This window comes from Eleutherodactylus coqui, chromosome 4 (assembly GCF_035609145.1).
Source record: "Eleutherodactylus coqui strain aEleCoq1 chromosome 4, aEleCoq1.hap1, whole genome shotgun sequence".
Classification (NCBI taxonomy): Eukaryota; Metazoa; Chordata; class Amphibia; order Anura; family Eleutherodactylidae; genus Eleutherodactylus; species Eleutherodactylus coqui.
In genome coordinates this window covers 290,513,064-290,532,904 of record NC_089840.1, presented here as the reverse complement: position 1 = coordinate 290,532,904, position 19,841 = coordinate 290,513,064, and the positions used below count along the sequence as shown (strand labels likewise).

Below are 19,841 nucleotides of genomic sequence, written 5' to 3'. Positions count from 1 at the left end.
AAAAACACCGGTCAGACTGGGGCATGCAGTGTGGGCCGAAGCCCACCTGCATTTAATCGGATGTTACCTCAGCTGTGCTGGGCACTGCAATGGGATTTATTTATGTACCGCCGGTGGCTTCCTGGGACCCACCTATGCTGTCGGTCCACACGGAGTTGTAACTGCATGTGTCTACTTATAAAGAACCCCAGTCTGACTGGGGCATGCAGTGTGGGCCGAAGCCCACCAGCATTAAACCTGACGTTACCTCAGCTGTGCTGGGCACTGCAATGGGATTTATTTATGTACCGCCGGTGGGTTCCAGGGAGCCACCCATGCTGTCGGTCCACACGGACTTCACATTAGTGAGTTGTACCTGCCTGTGTCTATGTATTAAAAACCCCGGTCTGACTGGGGAATGCAGTGTGGGCCGAAGCCCACCTGTATTTAATCTGACGTTAGCTCTACTATCCGGGGCACTGCATTGGGACAAACTACAGGAGCAATACAGCGCTAATGAGACGTGCACAGCTACGCTAGCATTGGAGTCTGCTGTAGGCCCGCGATTGCTGAGGGTTTGTGCAGAGGCCTATGTCCTGGGTGCAGTGAAAGTCCGCTTCCTGCCTAGGATTGCTGAAGCTGTGGGCCGAGGCCTATGTCGTGGGCGCGGTGGAAGTCTGCCATGTTTGGCCGGTCAGATCAATTTTTGGTTCATGTCTTGGGTTTCCTAGGACCCACTTATGCTGTTGGTGCAAACTTAGCTCCCATCGCGGTGTTTGACCTGTCTGGCACAAAGACACTGACTGACTTGGGTAGGGGGCAGAGCGCAGACGGCTTTCCCCTTGCAGTGTGGATTGAGCTATGCGACACCTTGACAGAATGAATAGTATGTGGCACATGGGTTCCCCATTGCTATGCCCACGTGTGCAGCTCCTGATGGAGGTGGCACAGGATTGGATTCCTCATTGCTTCTGTACAGCATTGTGGGCTATCGCCCCGCCCCTTTTAAAGAGGATCGCTGCCTGGCCGTGCCAACCCTCTGCAGTGTGTGCCTCCGGTTCCTCCTCATGGCAGACGCACTTATGAATAGACATGAGGGTGGTGTGGCATGAGGGCAGCGGAAGGCTGTTGGGAGGGGGCACTCTTGCCACTATTGTGGCTTAATAGTGGGACCTGGGAACTTGAGATGCAGCCCAACATGTTGCCCCTCGCCTGCCCGATCCGTTGCTGTGTCGTTCCCATCACTTTCTTGAATTTCCCAGATTTTCACAAATGAAGACCTTAGCGAGCATCGGCGATATACAAAAATGCTCGAGTCGCCCATTGACTTCAATGAGGTTCGTTACTCGAAACGAACCCTCGAGCATCGCGGAAAGTTCGACTCGAGTAACGAGCACCCGAGCATTTAGGTGCTCGCTCATCTCTACTGCTGTGTTAACCCTTTACATGCTGCAGTATATGTGACTGCAGCATGTAAAGGTCTGTCACCATAGGACCCCCCCAGAATGTGATCAGGGCGTCCTGATGGGTCTCTGTGAAAGTCCCCTAAAGGGACAAAAATAAAAAAATTTAAAAAAAGTAAAAAAAGAAAAAGTTAAAAAATATATAAAAAAGTAAAATAAATAAAATTAAAAACACTTGTCTCCCTTTACTTTGTGAAAAATTAAAAATAACATTACACATGTGGTATCAGTGCATCGTAATGACCCAGAGAAGGAAGTTAGTACATTATTTAACCCCTTAATGACACGGTCCCTTTTTTTCTTTTTTCCCCATTTCTTTTTTTCCTCCCACGTTTAAAAAATCATAACTCCTTTATTTATCCATCGACGTTGCTGTATGAGGGCTTGTTTTTTGCGGGACGAGTTGTATTTTTCAATGGTGCTATTTAAAGTACCATATAATGTACTGAAAAACTTTTACAAAAATCTAATTGGAGTAAAATTTAAAAAAAAAGACATTCCACCATCCTTCAGTGCGTTTTGTTTCTACAGCACACAAACTGCAACAAAAATCACCTGATAACTTTATTCTACGGGTCGGTATGATTACTGCGATACCAAATGTGTATATTTTTTTTTTACTGCAGCACTTGTATTTTTTTTCAGACATTTAATTTTTTAAAATTATTTTCTGCTGCATCTTCTGCGCGCAATAACTTTTTTATTTTTCCATCGACGTACTTGAGCAAGGGCTCATTTTTTGCAGGACGTCCTGTAGTTTACGTTGGTACCATTTTGGAATACATACGGCTTTTTTTTCACTTTTTATTGCATTTTTTTTCTGGGAGACTGGGTGACTGAAAAAGTGCATTTGTGGGGTTCTTTATTTTTTTTTTTGGACTAAGTTCAACCTGCAGGGTTAATAATGCACTACTTTGATAGATCGGACATTTACGGATGCGGCGATACCAAATATGTATTTTTCTTTTATGATTTAGATTTTTTTATTATAGATATGGCAAAAGGAGGTGATTTAAACTTGTATTACTTTTTTTTTTTTTAATAACAAGGATCAGCGCCTGCTCACACAGAACGATTTAAAACAAGTGAGATACTTTTAGGTACTCACCTGGTGCACGGTCAAAACTCCTGTCCAGGAGATTGACCGGCACCTTGTATCCGAGCTGGCTCGTAACGTCCCTGGAGTCCCGAATCCAGATTACCGGAGAGCGTCTCTGGGGTTAGCAGCCGTAACGGGCTGTTTGTACAGAGCTCGTATCAAATAAGAAAAAATTCCCCCGCGCTCGTGGGTTCCAGTGAAGATAAAGGACACACTGTCCGTAAGTAACTTTTAGCTATTTTATTGATTTTTTTGCTACGCGTTTCTGCGGGCTTACCCGCTCTCATCAGGCATACATTTAAGCAGCACCATGCACAATTTATACATTTCTAAGACTCACATGAGCATTCAGACGCCGACATTCGGAACCGCCCTCTGCTCCATGTGGAATGACACCTCACATCATTAATCAGTAACCCTTTCTATACCACTATATTTTTCATTCATAAAAAGCAGCAAGATATGCTATTTAAAAGTCAATTAGACTTACTTAAACTTATCATAATCTACTATATTTCACAATGTTATTTAAAAACATAAATTATCCATAAATAACTATTACAATTACAATTATAATTTAAAAATAAGAATATTACTATAAACAAATTAGCAATATATTACATCCACCCAATTTATCAACTATAAATAATCTGTATACCTATCATTCATTTTTCTCTAGATAAATCTCCTCTATTATGAAAGACACCATTATATATATATATATATATATATATATATATATATATAATACCCAAATAATCCATAAATATATAAAAAAAAAAAAAAAATTTTTATTCATTAAAAATCCATTTTAAAACAACCATTTTTATTATGTTATTTTTTATATTTATCCTATTTTTATTCTATTTTTATGTATATCAAGTTATAATTTATCCTAACATTAACCCTTTTTAAATACCTTTTTATATCTCACATCTCCTCTCATAAGATTAAATCCCTTTAAAAAAATTGAAAAAAAAATTTTGAAAAAAATGAATGATAGGTATACAGATTATTTATAGTTGATAAATTGGGTGGATGTAATATATTGCTACCGTATATACCGGCGTATAAGGCGACGGGGCGTATAAGACGACCCCCCAACTGTCACCTTATACGCCGGTATTCAGTGGAGAAAAAAAAAAAATTCATTACTCACCTGCCCCGGTGTTCTGTCGCGCTCCGGCAGGATGTCGCTCGCTCCGGCAGGCTGTCGCTCGCTCCTCGTCCCCGGCGCAGCATAGCTTTCTGAATGCGGGGCTTGAAATCGCCGCTTCCAGAAAGCTAATACACACGCCGGCAGCCATGACAGCATTGAATGGCTGTGATTGGCTGAAGGCGCACGTGTTAGCAATCACACTATTCAATGATGTCATTGAATAGTGTGATTGGCTGAAGCCACGTGCGCTTTAGCCAATCACAGCCATTCAATGATGTCATGGCTGCCGGCGTGTGTATTAGCTTTCTGGAAGCGGGGATTTCAAGCCCCGCATTCAGAAAGCTATGCTGCGCCGGGGACGAGGAGCGAGCGACAGCCTGCCGGAGCGAGCGACATCCTGCCGGAGCGCGACAGAACGCCGGGGCAGGTGAGTAATGAATTTTTTTTTTTTACACTTTTTTTTTTTTTTGAATTACCGGCGTATAAGACGACCCCCGACTGCAGAGCAGATTTTTCGGGGTTCAAAAGTCGTCTTATACGCCGGTATATACGGTAATTTGTTTATAGTAATATTCTTATTTTTAAATTATAATTGTAATTGTAATAGTTATTTATGGATAATTTATGTTTTTAAATAACATTGTGAAATATAGTAGATTATGATAAGTTTAAGTAAGTCTAATTGACTTTTAAATAGCATATCTTGCTGCTTTTTATGAATGAAAAATATAGTGGTATAGAAAGGGTTACTGATTAATGATGTGAGGTGTCATTCCACATGGAGCAGAGGGCGGTTCCGAATGTCGGCGTCTGAATGCTCATGTGAGTCTTAGAAATGTATAAATTGTGCATGGTGCTGCTTAAATGTATGCCTGATGAGAGCGGGTAAGCCCGCAGAAACGCGTAGCAAAAAAATCAATAAAATAGCTAAAAGTTACTTACGGACAGTGTGTCCTTTATCTTCACTGGAACCCACGAGCGCGGGGGAATTTTTTCTTATTTGATACGAGCTCTTTTTTTTTTTTTAGTGTGAAAAAGTCATGAAAAAGAAAAAAAACTATTACAATTTGGCCATTGGCATAATCATACCGGCCTGTAGAATTACCTTAATACATTATTTATACTGCTCAGAGAATGCAGTGAAAAATAAAAATAAAAAACATGCTAGAATTACAGATTTTGTTAATCTTGCCCCTAGAAAAAATGGAATAAAAAGTGACCAAAATTTTACTTGTTCCAAAAAATTAGATAAATGAAGACTGGAGTTCATCCCACAAAAAAACAAGCCCTTCTAGAGCTCTGGCAATGGTAAAAAAAATGAATACGGCTCTTGGAATGTAGCGACTCAAAAGCAAAGCTTTAAGAAAAAAAATGTTTTAAATGTACAAAAATAGCAAAACATAAAAAACCTGTATAAATTTGGTATCGCCGGAATCGTGTGACGCAGAGAATAATGTTATCACATTATTTATTCCGCACGCTGAACGCCGTAAAAATGAAATCGAAAAAACAAATGGCAGGATTTCTTTTTTTCCCCTAATCTCCCTACACATTTTTTTCACAAAAGTTATGCAATACATTATATATACCCAAAAATGATGCCATCAAAAAGTACAACTTGTCCCGCAAAAAACAGGCCCTCACATGGCCGTGTCAATGGAAAAATGAAAAAGTTATGGCTCTTGGAACGCGACTGGAAAATGAGTTGAAATTAAATGATTAGACCATTTAAAAAACCTGCCCTGGTGGGTCTGACAGGGGGGTAAGAAACCCGCCACTCAAGGGGTTAAATGGTTCCACAAGATACAAGCTCTCATGTAGCCGCGTCTCCAGAAAAATAAAAAGTTATGGGTTTTGGAAAGTGGGGAGTTATAAAATGAAAATCCAAAAGCAAGCAGCAGGAAGGGGTTAAATGTTCAAAATCTCTATAGAAACCTGGACTGAGGGGAAATATAGAAATATCCATCTGCTTTATCTGCGTCTTTTCTGTTGACCAGGCGACCTCATGGGACCGGCAATGAGTAACATCGGTGATCTCCTGGCCATGTCGTATGGCTGCGGTGAGCAGAACATGGCTGGATTCGCCCCGAATGTCTACATCCTCCAGTATTTACAGAAATCGAATCTAATAAACCCTGTTGTGCTAGCGAAGGCCAAACATGTTCTGCAGAGTGGTGAGTGCGTGGCATTGTTCTATGGAGTCTGTGACTTTCTAAGCCATGGTATACCAAGCAAAACATAATTTGGTCATACGTAAAACATTTTGGCTGCTCTCCCTTATCTTATAGGAAGCGCCCGACAGATGACATACAAGCGCACAGACGGGTCATACAGTGCCTTCGGAGAGAAGGATCCGGATGGCAGCACATGGTGAGTGGGGAGAGTCTGTTCAGTGCTACATTTTCCATAAATTGGATTTCAATAGAATCTCCTAAATGTCTTCTGAGAGTAAAGAACAGAATTGTATTACCAATATGCTGTATTAACCCTTTAGAGGGGGTTTCCACAAAAATACTATTGAAGGACCTATCCTCAGGAAAGGTCATCAATAGTTGATCACCGAGCGGCAGGCTGACAGCGCTGATATACACTGAGGTCAGAGCGGTAGTCACTGCTCCAACCCCTCTAGTGACCGGAGCTTCTATTTGCCGCTGCAGCTCCCATTGATTTTAATGAGTGGGGCAACTGTAGTTACAAATGTTGACCGCTACACAGGGAGTCGGAGCAGTGGCTTCTGCTCAGACCTCAGTGGAACCTAATCAGCTGATTGGCTGGGATCCCGAGCTACCGGTCTGGGCCAATCAACTATTGATGACCTATCCGGAGAATAGGTCATCAATAGTATTGTCATGGAAAACCACTTTAAGGATGTGGCTCAGAGTTTATCAGCTTGTAAACTACTGATGACCTATCCTTTAGGATAAGCCATCAGAAGTAGATTGGCGGGGGTCTCCTGCCAATCAGCTGTTTGCCAGGCTAGCGTACTTGTGCACTGAGCTAATTTTTGCAGGAAGCAGACAGCTCTGTTCATATTGTAGTGGCCAGCTTGGTATTGCAAGCAAAACTTTCATTCCTTTCAAAGGGAACTTGACCTGCAATACCAAGCATGATCACTAGAGTAAAAGCAGAGCTCTCTGCTTCCTGCAGAAATCAGTTCTGCAAAGTAGTGCATCGGCTCAGAGAACAGCTGACTGGCGGGGGGCACGGGTAACCCCCAATCTACTATTGATGATTTATCCTAAGGATAGGCCATAAGTAGTTTACAACCGGACAACTTCTTTAAGGATGTAATTATTTTTTGCAATTTTTATATTTATTTTTTTCCCCCCATCTCCATTCTTCAAAAAGCCATACCTTTTTTATTTTTCCACCCACCTAGCCGTATGTGGACTTGTTTGTTGTGTGATGAGTTTTTATTGGTACCTTTTTGGGGTACATATAATGTATTGTATAACACTTATTAAGGTGGGTTTTAAAACAATCGATTCTACTCTATTCTATTTTTTTAACTATTTTTTATTTGCCTTTTTTATGTCTCTGTAGGGGACTTGAACCTGTGATCCTATGATCTTTCAGATAGTAGACTGCAGTAAATAAGTACTGCAATATATAATCTCTTATCTTTGCCATCACAAGTCAGGGCAGACATGGAGGTCATTGTCAGGCATCCTGTTGTGATAACAACCCATTAGCCCTCCACAATCAGATGGCCAATGAAATCACAGTGAGAGCGCGCTATCTCTGTTAACTGCTTACATGCCACAACATTGATCATGGCATGCAAGAGGTTAACGGCGGGGATCAGAGTTCTCTTCTATCTCTGCTAGTGCAGCAGGACCCCGGCTATCAGTTACAGTTGGCTCCCTCTGCGGATTATGCAAACTCAGCTCCTTAGCTTGCATTACCTACAATATGGAGGGATTTTTCTCCATTTCTGAAGGAAGGCTTCAGATAGTGAGGTGGGGGATGATGGGCGTGTTGGGCGTGCAAGGTTCTAGTTCATCCCAAAGATGCTCAGTAGGATTCACATCTGGACTTTGGGCTGTTCCATGCAGATTGCAGACATTCTGATCCTCAAACCAAGCCTCAACACTGAGTGCTGTATGACAGGGTGCTCCATCATGTTGGTAGAGACACAGAGTAGGTGATGCCATATTGTCAGGAATGTCTCTGTAACCATTGGCGTTGAGAGTGGACTTCATTATAACCAATGGCCCTAGTCCATCCCAGCAGAGACATCTCCACACCATAACAGGACCTCCTCCAAACTTCACTGCTGAGACAATGCAGTCATGTAGAAACCGTTCTCCGGGGAACCGCCACACCCAAGTGTGTCCATCTGATCAGAAGATGGTGTACTGTGATTCAGCTGTCCACAACACTTGCTTGCAGTCATATGCAGTCCAAGAATGATTCTCCAAGCACCATTGCTTTCATTGCTGTGATATTGGGCATGTGTGCAGCCACTCGTACATAGTATCCCTTCACATGCAGTTCCCTGCAAATGGTTCTGGTGGTAATAGATGTTCCAATGGCCTGTGAGACCTCCTGAGTGAGGGCAGATAATGTGTGTGATGCCATCGTAGCCCTTATAAGGATTGATTGTCAACATTCTGTCACTTTTACAAGGTCTCCCCAAATGTTACTGCACCGCACACACCAGATGTTCTCCATTTTCGAATAACATTGCCAACTGTGGAATCTGGAAGATGCATACGCACTGTGATGTCCCAGACTGATTAAGTGTTCAGGTAGCATCCCACCACCATACCCCATGGTCAGCTCTACACTTGGGGGCATTCTGATGGTTTCTGTCCTGGGATATGCCTGTGTGATACTCTACGTTATACCTAATGCTCACACATCCAATTTGCATATCCCCTTTACTTTTGTTAACATAATGCATATATACGTAACCTGACCTTTTATTCCCTGTAGGGTGCAGTCCTCACCCTACCCCGATGTTGTCCAAATTCTATAAATCATTCCACTAAATATTCCAGTGTTTGTGCTTCTACCAAAAAAATTATTTCCCTGCCGGATGCTGCCAGTCCAGCCATCAATTAAGAAGTATGAAAATACAAGTCATGGAAATCTATAAGCAGAGGCACATGGACATTTCCATAGCTCTCATATGCATTCATGGGTAGCCACTACTCTGGGGATGGGCTGAACTAGCACAAACCTATTCTCTGGATCAGTGATGAGCCCAGTGTGTGGGTAATTGATGGCATTGGACCACAAGAACATATAGAGGACCTGAAATATCATGCTCTGTTCCTATCTGCCCATCAATGCCCCACATTTCTCTTGGTCAGTCTATGGGCTTCTGTACCACTAAAGTTACCGCTTCCACTTCTATGGAACTATAGATATAGGTTGCCCATCCCTCGTTACATGTAGTTTGGGACACTGGACATGACTTTCCTTCTTCTCTGATCTACAAGGAAGGTCTATGAATCTCCTGTTCAAAGATGAGGGTTGTGGTGGTATGAAATGGACCCCGGAGGGGGAGATGATCTTGAATCCTGTACTAGGATCTATTCAATGTTCTTGTGTTTGACTATTACTGTACCTGTCCCTTCTGCAGGCTCACAGCTTTTGTTGTGAAGTGCTACCGCCAGATTACTTCTACTATCTATATTGATGACAAGGTTATAAAACAAAGCATGGACTGGCTGAAAGACCAGCAGAAGCCCAATGGCTGCTTCAACACCAGAGGTCGTCTGCTACACAATGAGTTGAAGGTGAGGAACAACAGCTCAATATAGCAGAGAGTATAATGTAGCTACAGGATAGACCCTATGTTCATTTACCTTCCTCTGGCCGTTCATTCCAGGGGGAGATAAAACAATGCCTACTGGTACTGGTGCTAGTTTTGGCTTGTGGATAGAGACCTTCCTGGGAAGTGGACCAGTTTTACCATTGTGACATCTTCCTCCCCTCCCATCAGACTGTAGTTCGCCTTTTCCTGCAGCATCTCTGTAAATGTTTGCAAACCGCTTCAATTCCAAACAATGCATCTAGATTAAAGCTGACCATCCATTTGAGACAATGATCCAAGCACCAACAGTGAAGAAGGTTATCTGGAGCTGAAATAAACTGCTCTAGAGTGGTGGATTAACATAAAGAAATAATGCTCACCTGTCCCTGCTTTCCTGGTGCTTTTTTTTGCCTTTGGCTGGCCGGATCGCCGCTGGTCTTCACTTCTGAGTGCACATCCTGACAATCGTGTCTGTTGCACTCAATCACTGGCTCTGCTGCAGTGATGACAGGACTCAATCATGACTCTGGACATGCATCCGGAAGCAGTGGTGTGCATGGGAGCAAGGGGCCCCACAGCGAAAATAAAAATGTGCCCCCTAATAAGGTGCTTGATTTTGGCCCCCAGGACAACCGGGACTTGTATTTGTTTTTTCCCTCGACTCCCTTTCCATGACCCCTAAGGCATTTAGTTTATCTGGAGAGGGGTGTAATGCAATGGCTACAGCCACCCAGTAGAAAAGGGCATGGAACTAAACAAAGTTGAGCCCCTCTCTCCATAGACCCCATAGCAGCTGCATGGTATACCTCTGTGGTATGCATGCCCTTGCCTGGAAATGAAGACTAGCGGAGGAGAAGGAGTGCTGGGGGAGTGGGGACACATGAGTATTACTACTTTTATGTTATTAGAGAGAAATTTGACCAGTATAACAAGTGAGCTCCAAGGTTTCGGCAGATCATACCATACTATACACTTGCAGTTTTGGCTGTGGTCAGCCAACAGGATGGATCAGGTCTATGACAAACAATGATTGTCAACCATCGTCCATTGCAAATTATTGGCATTGCTCTTTCAAGCAATAGTCGCCTGAAATGGCTTTTTGGGCAACCATTATCTTGTGTGTATGACCACCTTAATACTATAAATAGTAGACAAGGAGGAGGGGGTGCAGATTCTTCCCCTCTTTATCTATGACTCCTGCTGTGAGAGGAGAAGAAGAGCAGCAGAGAAAAGATGTCTTCACATGGAGATAAAATGTACAGAAAGCAGCAGAAAGAAGGAGAAATACCCCAAATTTACAGGTTACAAACATATCTGGCTGATCCCAGTCTGCAGGAAGAGGGTAGGGGATGGCTTTTAAAAATATATATAACTCTATAACTATATTCTTCGTATTAATCTCATAGTCATCATTCGTCATCAGGTATGCGTCCTGCCCTTATGAGTAGAGCATTCAATTACATATCTCGCTCTTACTGTAAAGAAGCTCTCCCATGGTGATTCTTACTTGTGTACAGTGTTTTGTAGTGTTGCATACTTCACTGATATGATTTCTTTGGTTTCCTCAGGGCGGTGTGGATGATGAGGTTTCTCTAGCTTGCTATGTTACAGCTGCCTGTATGGAGTCCGGCTCAGATACTAGCGTAAGTGTGCGATCTCTGACTTTACAATTGCCGGCTTCCCCTCCTCAGTCACTGTAGGTACATACGTTCTCACGGATAACAGATAAGGCAATTTTAGGTCAGCTGTAGACTTACTGAATATTTGAATCATCTCATGGGAAGCGATGGTGCAAGGGAGAAACCTTCTGCAATGGCCAGGACAATCCACATGTGAACCAAGTTCAACAAAATTTTCTAGCAGTCATCTTCAGTCCAATATTCCCCCGAAGCTCCAATCAGGAAGATTACAGGTTTCTGCATTGCTCACGCTGTGGCACTGTAGTCTGTCAGAACGTCTCAATGTTCAATTCTTGGATGGAAAATCCCCTGGATGAAAGTCAAGTATCACTAGTACAGAAATCATCCGTCCCTTATTTCATTCCCTCTATCCAGTCTGAGTACAATCACCTCCTGGAGAGGGAATACAATATTAGGGTCGAATGAGAGTATCTTAAAGCCCAAAGGCTTGACCCACTTTGATGCGTTCTGGGCCAATGTACTAGAGAAATGAGAATATTCAAAACTAATGTTGCTTTAACCTACAGAATGATATCCTGATGTCAGCGAGTGCGTGTATACTCAATCAGAGTGAAAAGATGAAGATAATTAAGAAATTGGTTCAATGCATTTCAGCTGGACCTACAACTCTTCAGGAACCAGTTGGTCACTGTATAATAATAGGGGGGAGAACTGTGTCTACCCCCGCTAACCTCCAGACAGAAAGGTTTGGTCTGAAGATACCAAACTGCTGATAACAGAAAAGTAATTACACTGACAAGCATCAGGACAAATGCTTGATCCAAGATGTAATTCACAATATGCTGCTAATAGAAAAATCCAGTGTAGGCCAAAAGAATCAAAGAATTGTTTGACCAGATGGTTAGGGAGCCTCTAAAAACTATATATAGTGATGGTCTCCCATAGAGGACTGGATAGGTGATCACAGTCAGTGGAGTTTCTATGGACCAAATGTATAGTCCCTTCCACTCAGAAAGGACCCCCTGTGATCCCCTATAAGCCGGGAAAGTTTAAATAGCCGAGATATAAACAGTAAAAAAAATATCGTTATTTAAATTTGCCCAGCTTATTGGGGATCAAATTAACCATTTAGATGCTACCTATTCACTAAGAAGAAAGATTTATCTATCTATCTCTATTTATTTATCTATCTATCTATATCTATCTATAATTGCATAGGCTGATGTGAGAAACATATGAACATATGAAAAGATATATATATATATATATATATATATATATATATATACATACGCACACACAATAGAATACATATATTATTACTATAACAGTCCCTCTTTTTTATCTCTTACAGCAGCTAGGTGCAAAAGTAAATGCTCAAGTCCTAATGACAGGAGCCAGTTTTCCTACACAACTTTACCAGATCCCCTGACTAAACCAAACACCTAGCGCTCAACAGAAAAAGTATCTTGGAAAAGTGCTGTAGGAATAGTGTTAGGACTGGCAATGGCAGATGGACAGGGATCCCTACGCCAGCCCTCTCCCATGTCCCTACGTACTTGCCCCCCTGAGCAAGGCCCCAGGGTGACAACTGGGCAACGATCCCTGCTCTGCACTAGTGACAAGGACCCCAAGAAAGGAGGGACAGTGAGACCGGCAGGTGAGCACCGCGTAGCTGACGGGAAGTAACAAAAGCGCAGACCAGAGAGTAGTCGTAGAAAGCAGGGTCAAACCGAAAGACAGGTGCGAGTACAGGAGGGCAAAACAGAGGCAGAGTCAAAAGAAAAGCCGAAGTCGAACACACCAAAGTCAGGTCAAAAATGAAGGTGTAGGCAGACAAGTCAAAACCAAACACTGGCAATCAGAGTCTGGGCCAGCAAGGTATATATGCAGGAATCGCCGCCCAGAGGGACAGGGCGAAGTCACATGACGACCGGAGGGAATCATAAAGCCGCCTCCCCCCGGCGGCACACACCAGCCCAAGCGCCGTGCGGCCGACCAGCGGAAAGGTGCGCCCGGGCACAATGCGGGACGTGCCACCGGCCGCCGCCGACGACCACTAGAGTGGGGGAACCCCGGACAGAGCTGCCAGCCCGGGCCGCCGCAGCACCAGGACGAGCATCCTGCACCATCCAGACCAAACAAACAAATAGAGAATTGATATAAAACAGATTCAATATCAAATTCAGTAGCCAAAACATCATAATACGTAACAGGGACAGCTTTGTCGATAGTCTTAGAGATAAATTCTCAAAGGCGCGGAATAATGCAGCAGCAAATAATAGCTGCAAAAATAGTCACTAAAGTTCTAGCAAAAGATGAAATCCAGTGGCTCCATCTGCCAAAAGTATCAGTCCACCAGTCATCAAAGGAGTCGGAGATGCCAGAACTTGCTGCTAGTTCTTTAGCAAGGCTAGTTAGTCCCTTCAGAACCTTAGTTATGGAACTGTAGTTGTGAACAGAGATTGAACAACCTAGGAGAAAGCATAATATCATCATGGTGGGGAGACTCTTGCAATGAGACGCATGTATCTATTCAGATTTTTCCTTCTAGCTGAACATCTGTAGTGGTAGTCAGGAACACTTTTTATATTCTGTCAAGTCTGGGTTCTAGAGCTCATATGGGCAGAGGCCTGTTCTGTTAGGTTTGTACCTTATGAAGCAGAGTACCAGGAGGAGGCCCCCGGTCCATGGTCTATTGAGCTCTGCTATGGCCTTCTGGATTGTGGTTTCTAAGTTACCATTTAAGCACTCTGCTCTACCACTGCTTTGTGGATGGTATAGAGCATGATAGGCCTGTTCTACCCCTAACGCTTTCATTACCTTCTGCATCACTTCTCCCTTGAAGGGAGTGCCTCGGTCACTCTCAATTGTCTCTGGTACCCCATACCTGCATACCACCTCAGAGACCAGTTCTTGGCAGTCGCATTGTGAGCGGATAGGACAGACTGGTCACCCTGAAAACAGGTCTAAGCAGACCAGAATGTACTAGTACCTGCCCACCCATGGCAGTTGGATGTAGTCTATTTGAAAATGCTGGAATGGGTAGTCAGGACAAGGGCTGCATGGTTTGGGAGTCTGTACAGACCTACGCACATTGTTCTGTGCACAAATCAGGCAGCCCTGTGTGTATTTAACTGCTGTGATGCTAAATCCTGGTGGATACCAGTGAACACTTTTGTGCCATTCTTGAAGTGGCCTTTTGTTATGCTTCCAGGCCATTCTCTCAGACCGCAGAACGGCTTTCATCAGTGCCCGTATACCTTTACTGTCCTTAATTGGGTTTTCAGTTGCTGTCAAGTATGACCTCGCTCTCCAGATGGGTCCATACTCATGAACAATGCCAAAGGCATAGCGCGAGTCTGTGTAGATGTTAGCTGTGTTTTCTTAAGCATGTTTGCATGTTTTTTTTTCCAGCGCTTGCAATTCAGCTTCTCGGGCTGACATGTGAGATGGAAGGGATTCGGCCTTGACCTCATCATGTAAGGAGAGCACAACATAATCTGTATAGAGCCTGCCTTCTTGATCATATCTCGATCCATCCACAAAGAGTGCAAAATTAGGGTTGTCTAATTAATGATCAACAACATAACTGAATCCCTTGTCTCCTGGGCCATTAGCTGTGCATAGTCATGTGTATCAGGCTGAAAATAAAGCTATTAGATGATTAACCCCTTTCCCCTCCTTTTCCAGATGCAGCAAGGTAGCAGAATTGAGGGTGTTGCAACGCTAAACGCACATGTTGTGTGGCATGAGCATGGTGTATTGGAAGTGAAAGTGACATGTTATGGACCAAATTTTGAGCTGAACCTGTGGCAGTATTGGCTGGGACATCATGTGGCCTAATACTGTCATAGGAAAATGTAAACTTATCTCAGAACTTTTGTCCAGAATGTGCTGACCTGCTGCTACTGTTTTTAACACAAGAGGGTGCAACACAAGCAACAGGGTCAAGGTGCGCTGAGTAAAATGAAACATGGCATTGCTGACTAGCCCGAGCCTGCATGAGGACAGCTCGTGTGTCCATTTATTTTTGTACAGTAAAGCCTGAAAGACTTAGTATAGTTCGGTATTCTCAGGGCTGAGAAGAAGAAAAATTAGACCACAATTTACAAGGTGTGAAAAATGTAGTGTTTTTTTTTTGTATGCAATGCCTGGTCAGTCAAGCAGAAAGTTTTACTGGTCAGGCATTCATCTACAAAGACGAGCACTTCAGCCCTGTGTTTATCATTGCTTGTCCTGAACTTCTGAGTTCTTAGGTAGAATGTCAGAGCTGCTGTGTAGACTGACACGTACATATGCAAAGACATAGAAAAAAAGGGAAACAAAAATGTGGATGAAATTCACATCCCACCCTGAGTGGTCATTAAAGTCTTATGCGTAGGTGAGAGAAATGTTTAACCTGAGTCAATATCTCCATCACACATTTTACATTCATCACAGCTTGAAAACTTGTCACAACTTTCATCTATGCAGTAGTCTTTCTCTCTCATATAGATATTAATAACCATATAATCCTCTGCACACAATGTTTACCATATAGCATAAAAATTCATGCAAGTACTACTAATCCCTTCATCCACATACAAATGCACTCAATCACTACTACTACTCCCCTCCCTCCGGAACTCCTGTTATCAGGCAGAGAAGGGGAAAGAGAAGGGAAAAAAAACTTTAACTGTTCATAGTACTAACTGTAAAACAGTCACATTAACTAACATTAGTATCACTTTAATATTTTCCCATAATAGGAGCACTCAGGTCTCACATAGAAGTTATTAACAGCTTATTTCTTTTACATGACATTATCACACTGAAAACATAACAGTAATATAATTTAACAATTATACACAATGCAAGCAAATCACAGAACTTACATTTACACAAATAACAGCAAGAATATACCTTAAGATTCTTATGTCTTTTCTATTCAACTTCCTCCTTGCACAGGATTATACTAAGGTACTGTAATTCACTTAATTCATGTTTGTCTTCATTACAAGTCTCTGTTCAATTCAGGCAAGCCGAGTACAGCTCCCAGACTCCTACATTACAAGGTCAGTCACACTCACCATCCTCCCATCTCTGTATATCTATCTAACTGTTAGGCTAAGGGGGAAGGGAAGGAAAGTGAGGAAGCATTGAAATTAAAAAAAAAAACATTCTGTAACCTTTGTAAAAACAACCATTCCACACAGAGCCAGTACTCATCAAGCCATTTTCCTGTCAACTTCATTCAATGCTACAGTAGTCTACATTCCTTCACTGTCTAATTCTAGGACTAACTGCATTACGTAATCATTCCTTCTTTCTCTGAAAGTGTCTCTACTGCTGCCTGCTATCCCTAATCCTTATCAGTGCTACTGTCACCCATAGTAACCTGCCCCCTCAGTGTGGATACTACCTGACACTTGTCTTCTACCCAAAATCTAGAACTACTATGGCTAACAGCCAACAACGCTATACTGACCTTATTTTGCGGAAAGGAAAATATAAAAACAAACAAACAAACAATAATTGAAAACGGCCATATGCTTACTGATACAGAAGGACAAATATGTGCACCACCTGAGCATGCAAGCAGCCAAATGCCAAATGAGGGAGCCTATTACACCTGTGGAGGACACCGATGAGACAGCCTCTCATACAAGGGGAATGACTGCCTGGTGTAAACTCCTACACGGAATAGATAAAAATTGCCAGACATTCTGATACATGTGGTGCACCATGCAGACTAGCAACCTATTAATGACGCCATATCAGTTTGGCGGGTTGCCCTGCACCTCAAAAAGTGAATCACATTGGTACTGTCACCCCGGGCTCCCCCGGCATTTAAAAGCCGCACTGCATGTGAATAATACATAATAAATACGAGGTATTAGATGGATTTTAGCCAAAAACCTGAGCTCACAAGCCAACGTCAAGGCTGCTCACTTTTTATGAGTCCCTACACTAATATAAATGTATCACAAAAAGAGAAATATAAAAACAAAAAAAAAACAAAGCAATGTGGTTCACTTTTTGAGGTGCAGGACAACCCACCGAACTGATATGGCATCATTAATAGGTTGCTAGTTTTCATGGTGCACCACATGTATCAGAATGGTCTGGCACTTTGCTGTAAACTCCTACACAGAGTAGATACAAATAGCCAACCCCTTCCGTATCAGTATATGGCTGTTTTCATTGATTATTTTACAGAAAACATCTAAGACAGACAACATATCATCAAGACACAGAGGTCTTGGGACAGAGGGGTTCTGAATATTTCTATGCAATTCAAAGAATTTCCTCCAGATCATTTATAAAAATGTTGAACAACACTGGGCCCAGGACAGAGCCTTGTGGTACCCCATTTGACACATTCTTCAAATTCCTATAAGAGGGTACTAAAAGATGCATTGGAGGTAGTGCCAGGATGAGGGGAGTGTGCAGAGATTAATCATTTTTGCAAGAAGAGAAAGTTAACAACACCAATCAGAAGAGACATCACTTTTGATTACTGGAGGTAACTGCCCTGTAATCACTATTACTGCGTAGAACTGGTATCTGACTATTATATGGTGACTGCATTAGACAGCTAGTATCATCCCTGGCTGCATTGATGGTTGACTTTATATACTCAGTGACACAGCATAAAGTTCTTTGCGAGTGTTTTCGACATCCATCAAGGGAAGTTGTGAGGTGGAAATAAGCTTTTAGCTACGCTCTTACTTTTGGCCCTAATGTACTCACCGTATGACAAATGATCAATTATGTGATGTGGATGTATTAACTTGGAAAGGGTGACTAAATTGAGATGGAACCACTGACATGAATAGGAGTATGCAAGTCAGTATTCCGTGTAATATGACATGCTATTATTAAAGGGGTTGTCCCGCGAAAGCAAGTGGGGTTATACACTTCTGTATGGCCATATTAATGCACTTTGTAATATACATCGTGCATTAAATATGAGCCATACAGAAGTTATTAACTTACCTGCTCCGTTGCTGGCGTCCCCGTCGCCATGGTGCCGTCTAATTTCAGTGTCTAATCGCCCGATTAGACGCGCTTGCGCAGATGGGTCTTTTCCCTTCGGCTCGGTCCAGCAGCAGCAGCATTCTGGCTCCACCCCCTTGTACGCGTCATCACGTAGCTCCGCCCCCATCACATGTGCCGATTCCAGCCTCCTGATTGGCTGGAATCGGCACATGTGACGGGGCGGAGCTACACGATGACGTGTACAAGGGGGTGGAGCCAGAACGCCGCTGCTGCCGGACCGAGCCGAAGGGAAAAGACCCATCTGCGCAAGCGCGTCTAATCGGGTGATTAGACACTGAAATTAGACGGCACCATGGCGACGGGGATGCTCCAGCAACGGAGCAGGCAAGTGAATAACTTCTGTATGGCTCATATTTAATGCACGATGTATATTACAAAGTGCATTAATATGGCCATACAGAAGTGCATAACCCCACTTGCTATCGCGGGACAACCCCTTTAAGGACGATTTTTAGTTCAAAACACGTCCATATTTTTGGGGTGCATTTCCCTTTTTCACATATTTTTTTATAAATTACTGCTTATTTTTTAATAGGAAGATGAGTGCTGAAAAGTTTTATTGAACTTGGTTCACATGTGGATTGTCCTGGTATATACAATATCACCCCATAATATCCCATATCAGGGTCCTTATTGTATGAAACAAGGTGCCCCGCGGCTGGAGGGTAATCTGCCAAACACCACTGCAAAATTCTACACATCTCAAACGATAATGCTGTTTGTGTTCTGCTGTAGGATCCTGTTGTGGAGAAGGGACTGAAGTGTATTCAGAATGAGCCTCTACAGAACGCCACCACCTACAAGCTGGCACTAAAGGCGTATGTGTACACACTAGCTGATGATGTGGAGAACAGAGCTGCCGTCATGGAGAAGTTGTACGAAAAAGCTAGCAAAGCAGGTAAAGTGCAAATGATCTGCATCTGATCCCATTTATTCATCTCTTCTAGATCTGCAATGACACAGCACCACCTTCCTGGCATAGATCCGCTGCTGGGTCAGTCTCCGCAGGGACACATGAGATTCCTGCGGTCTAACCTGTATTGCTCCATGTATCCTCAGGAGTATTTCCATTTTTCTTTGCAGATGGTTTACTGTACTGGACGCAGGACACCAAATCCGATTCAGAATCCTATTGGTCAAAGGCAAACTCTGTGGAGGTGGAGATGACGTCCTATGTCCTCCTGAGCTTGGCCTCTATTAAAAACCCAACAAATCAGCAGCTCGGAGATATGGCGGCGATCATCCGCTGGTTATCTAGACAACAGAACTCAAGAGGCGGTTTTAGCTCCACTCAGGTACAAGGCAGAGAATCAAATCTCATTAAACTACTTCAGTAAACCTGAACAATAAGCAAGAAAGCAGAGACCGAAGCTTCAACTCGCACCCTGATGCTTCCTGTTGGGGCTATTGCAGCCCCTTCTCCACCGGTTGTCTACCTCTCTGACCTCATGAAAGCATTTTTTTTTTTTTTATACTCCAACCTGAAACCTTTTAATTCAAAATGTGGTTCTTCTGACATTAAGGGCTCCCACCCATTGCCATTTTTTTTTCTTGCGCTAGGAGAGCGAGTGAAAATACTTGCCTCGCAGCGCAAGAAAAACGCTGCAATATTGCCAGTGTTTTCAATGGGGCCAGCGGCAGCAGCACTAGCCATATTGAAAACATAGGGAGAATACCACAGACTTCTACCACA

The 19,841-nt window shown here is 42.9% G+C and overlaps 1 protein-coding gene across 1 annotated transcript in view; it reads left to right on the top strand.

Moving 5' to 3' along the window:
• The window catches only part of LOC136626755 (alpha-2-macroglobulin-like protein 1), a 237,447-nt gene that overhangs the window by 197,138 nt on the left and 20,468 nt on the right, over positions 1 to 19,841 (top strand). The window contains exons 28-33 of the mRNA XM_066601761.1: positions 5,698 to 5,874; positions 5,989 to 6,070; positions 9,291 to 9,447; positions 11,033 to 11,107; positions 18,884 to 19,046; positions 19,232 to 19,443. Of these exons, the coding sequence (XP_066457858.1) occupies positions 5,698 to 5,874; positions 5,989 to 6,070; positions 9,291 to 9,447; positions 11,033 to 11,107; positions 18,884 to 19,046; positions 19,232 to 19,443 (866 nt within the window). The remainder of the gene's footprint in view (positions 1 to 5,697; positions 5,875 to 5,988; positions 6,071 to 9,290; positions 9,448 to 11,032; positions 11,108 to 18,883; positions 19,047 to 19,231; positions 19,444 to 19,841) is intronic.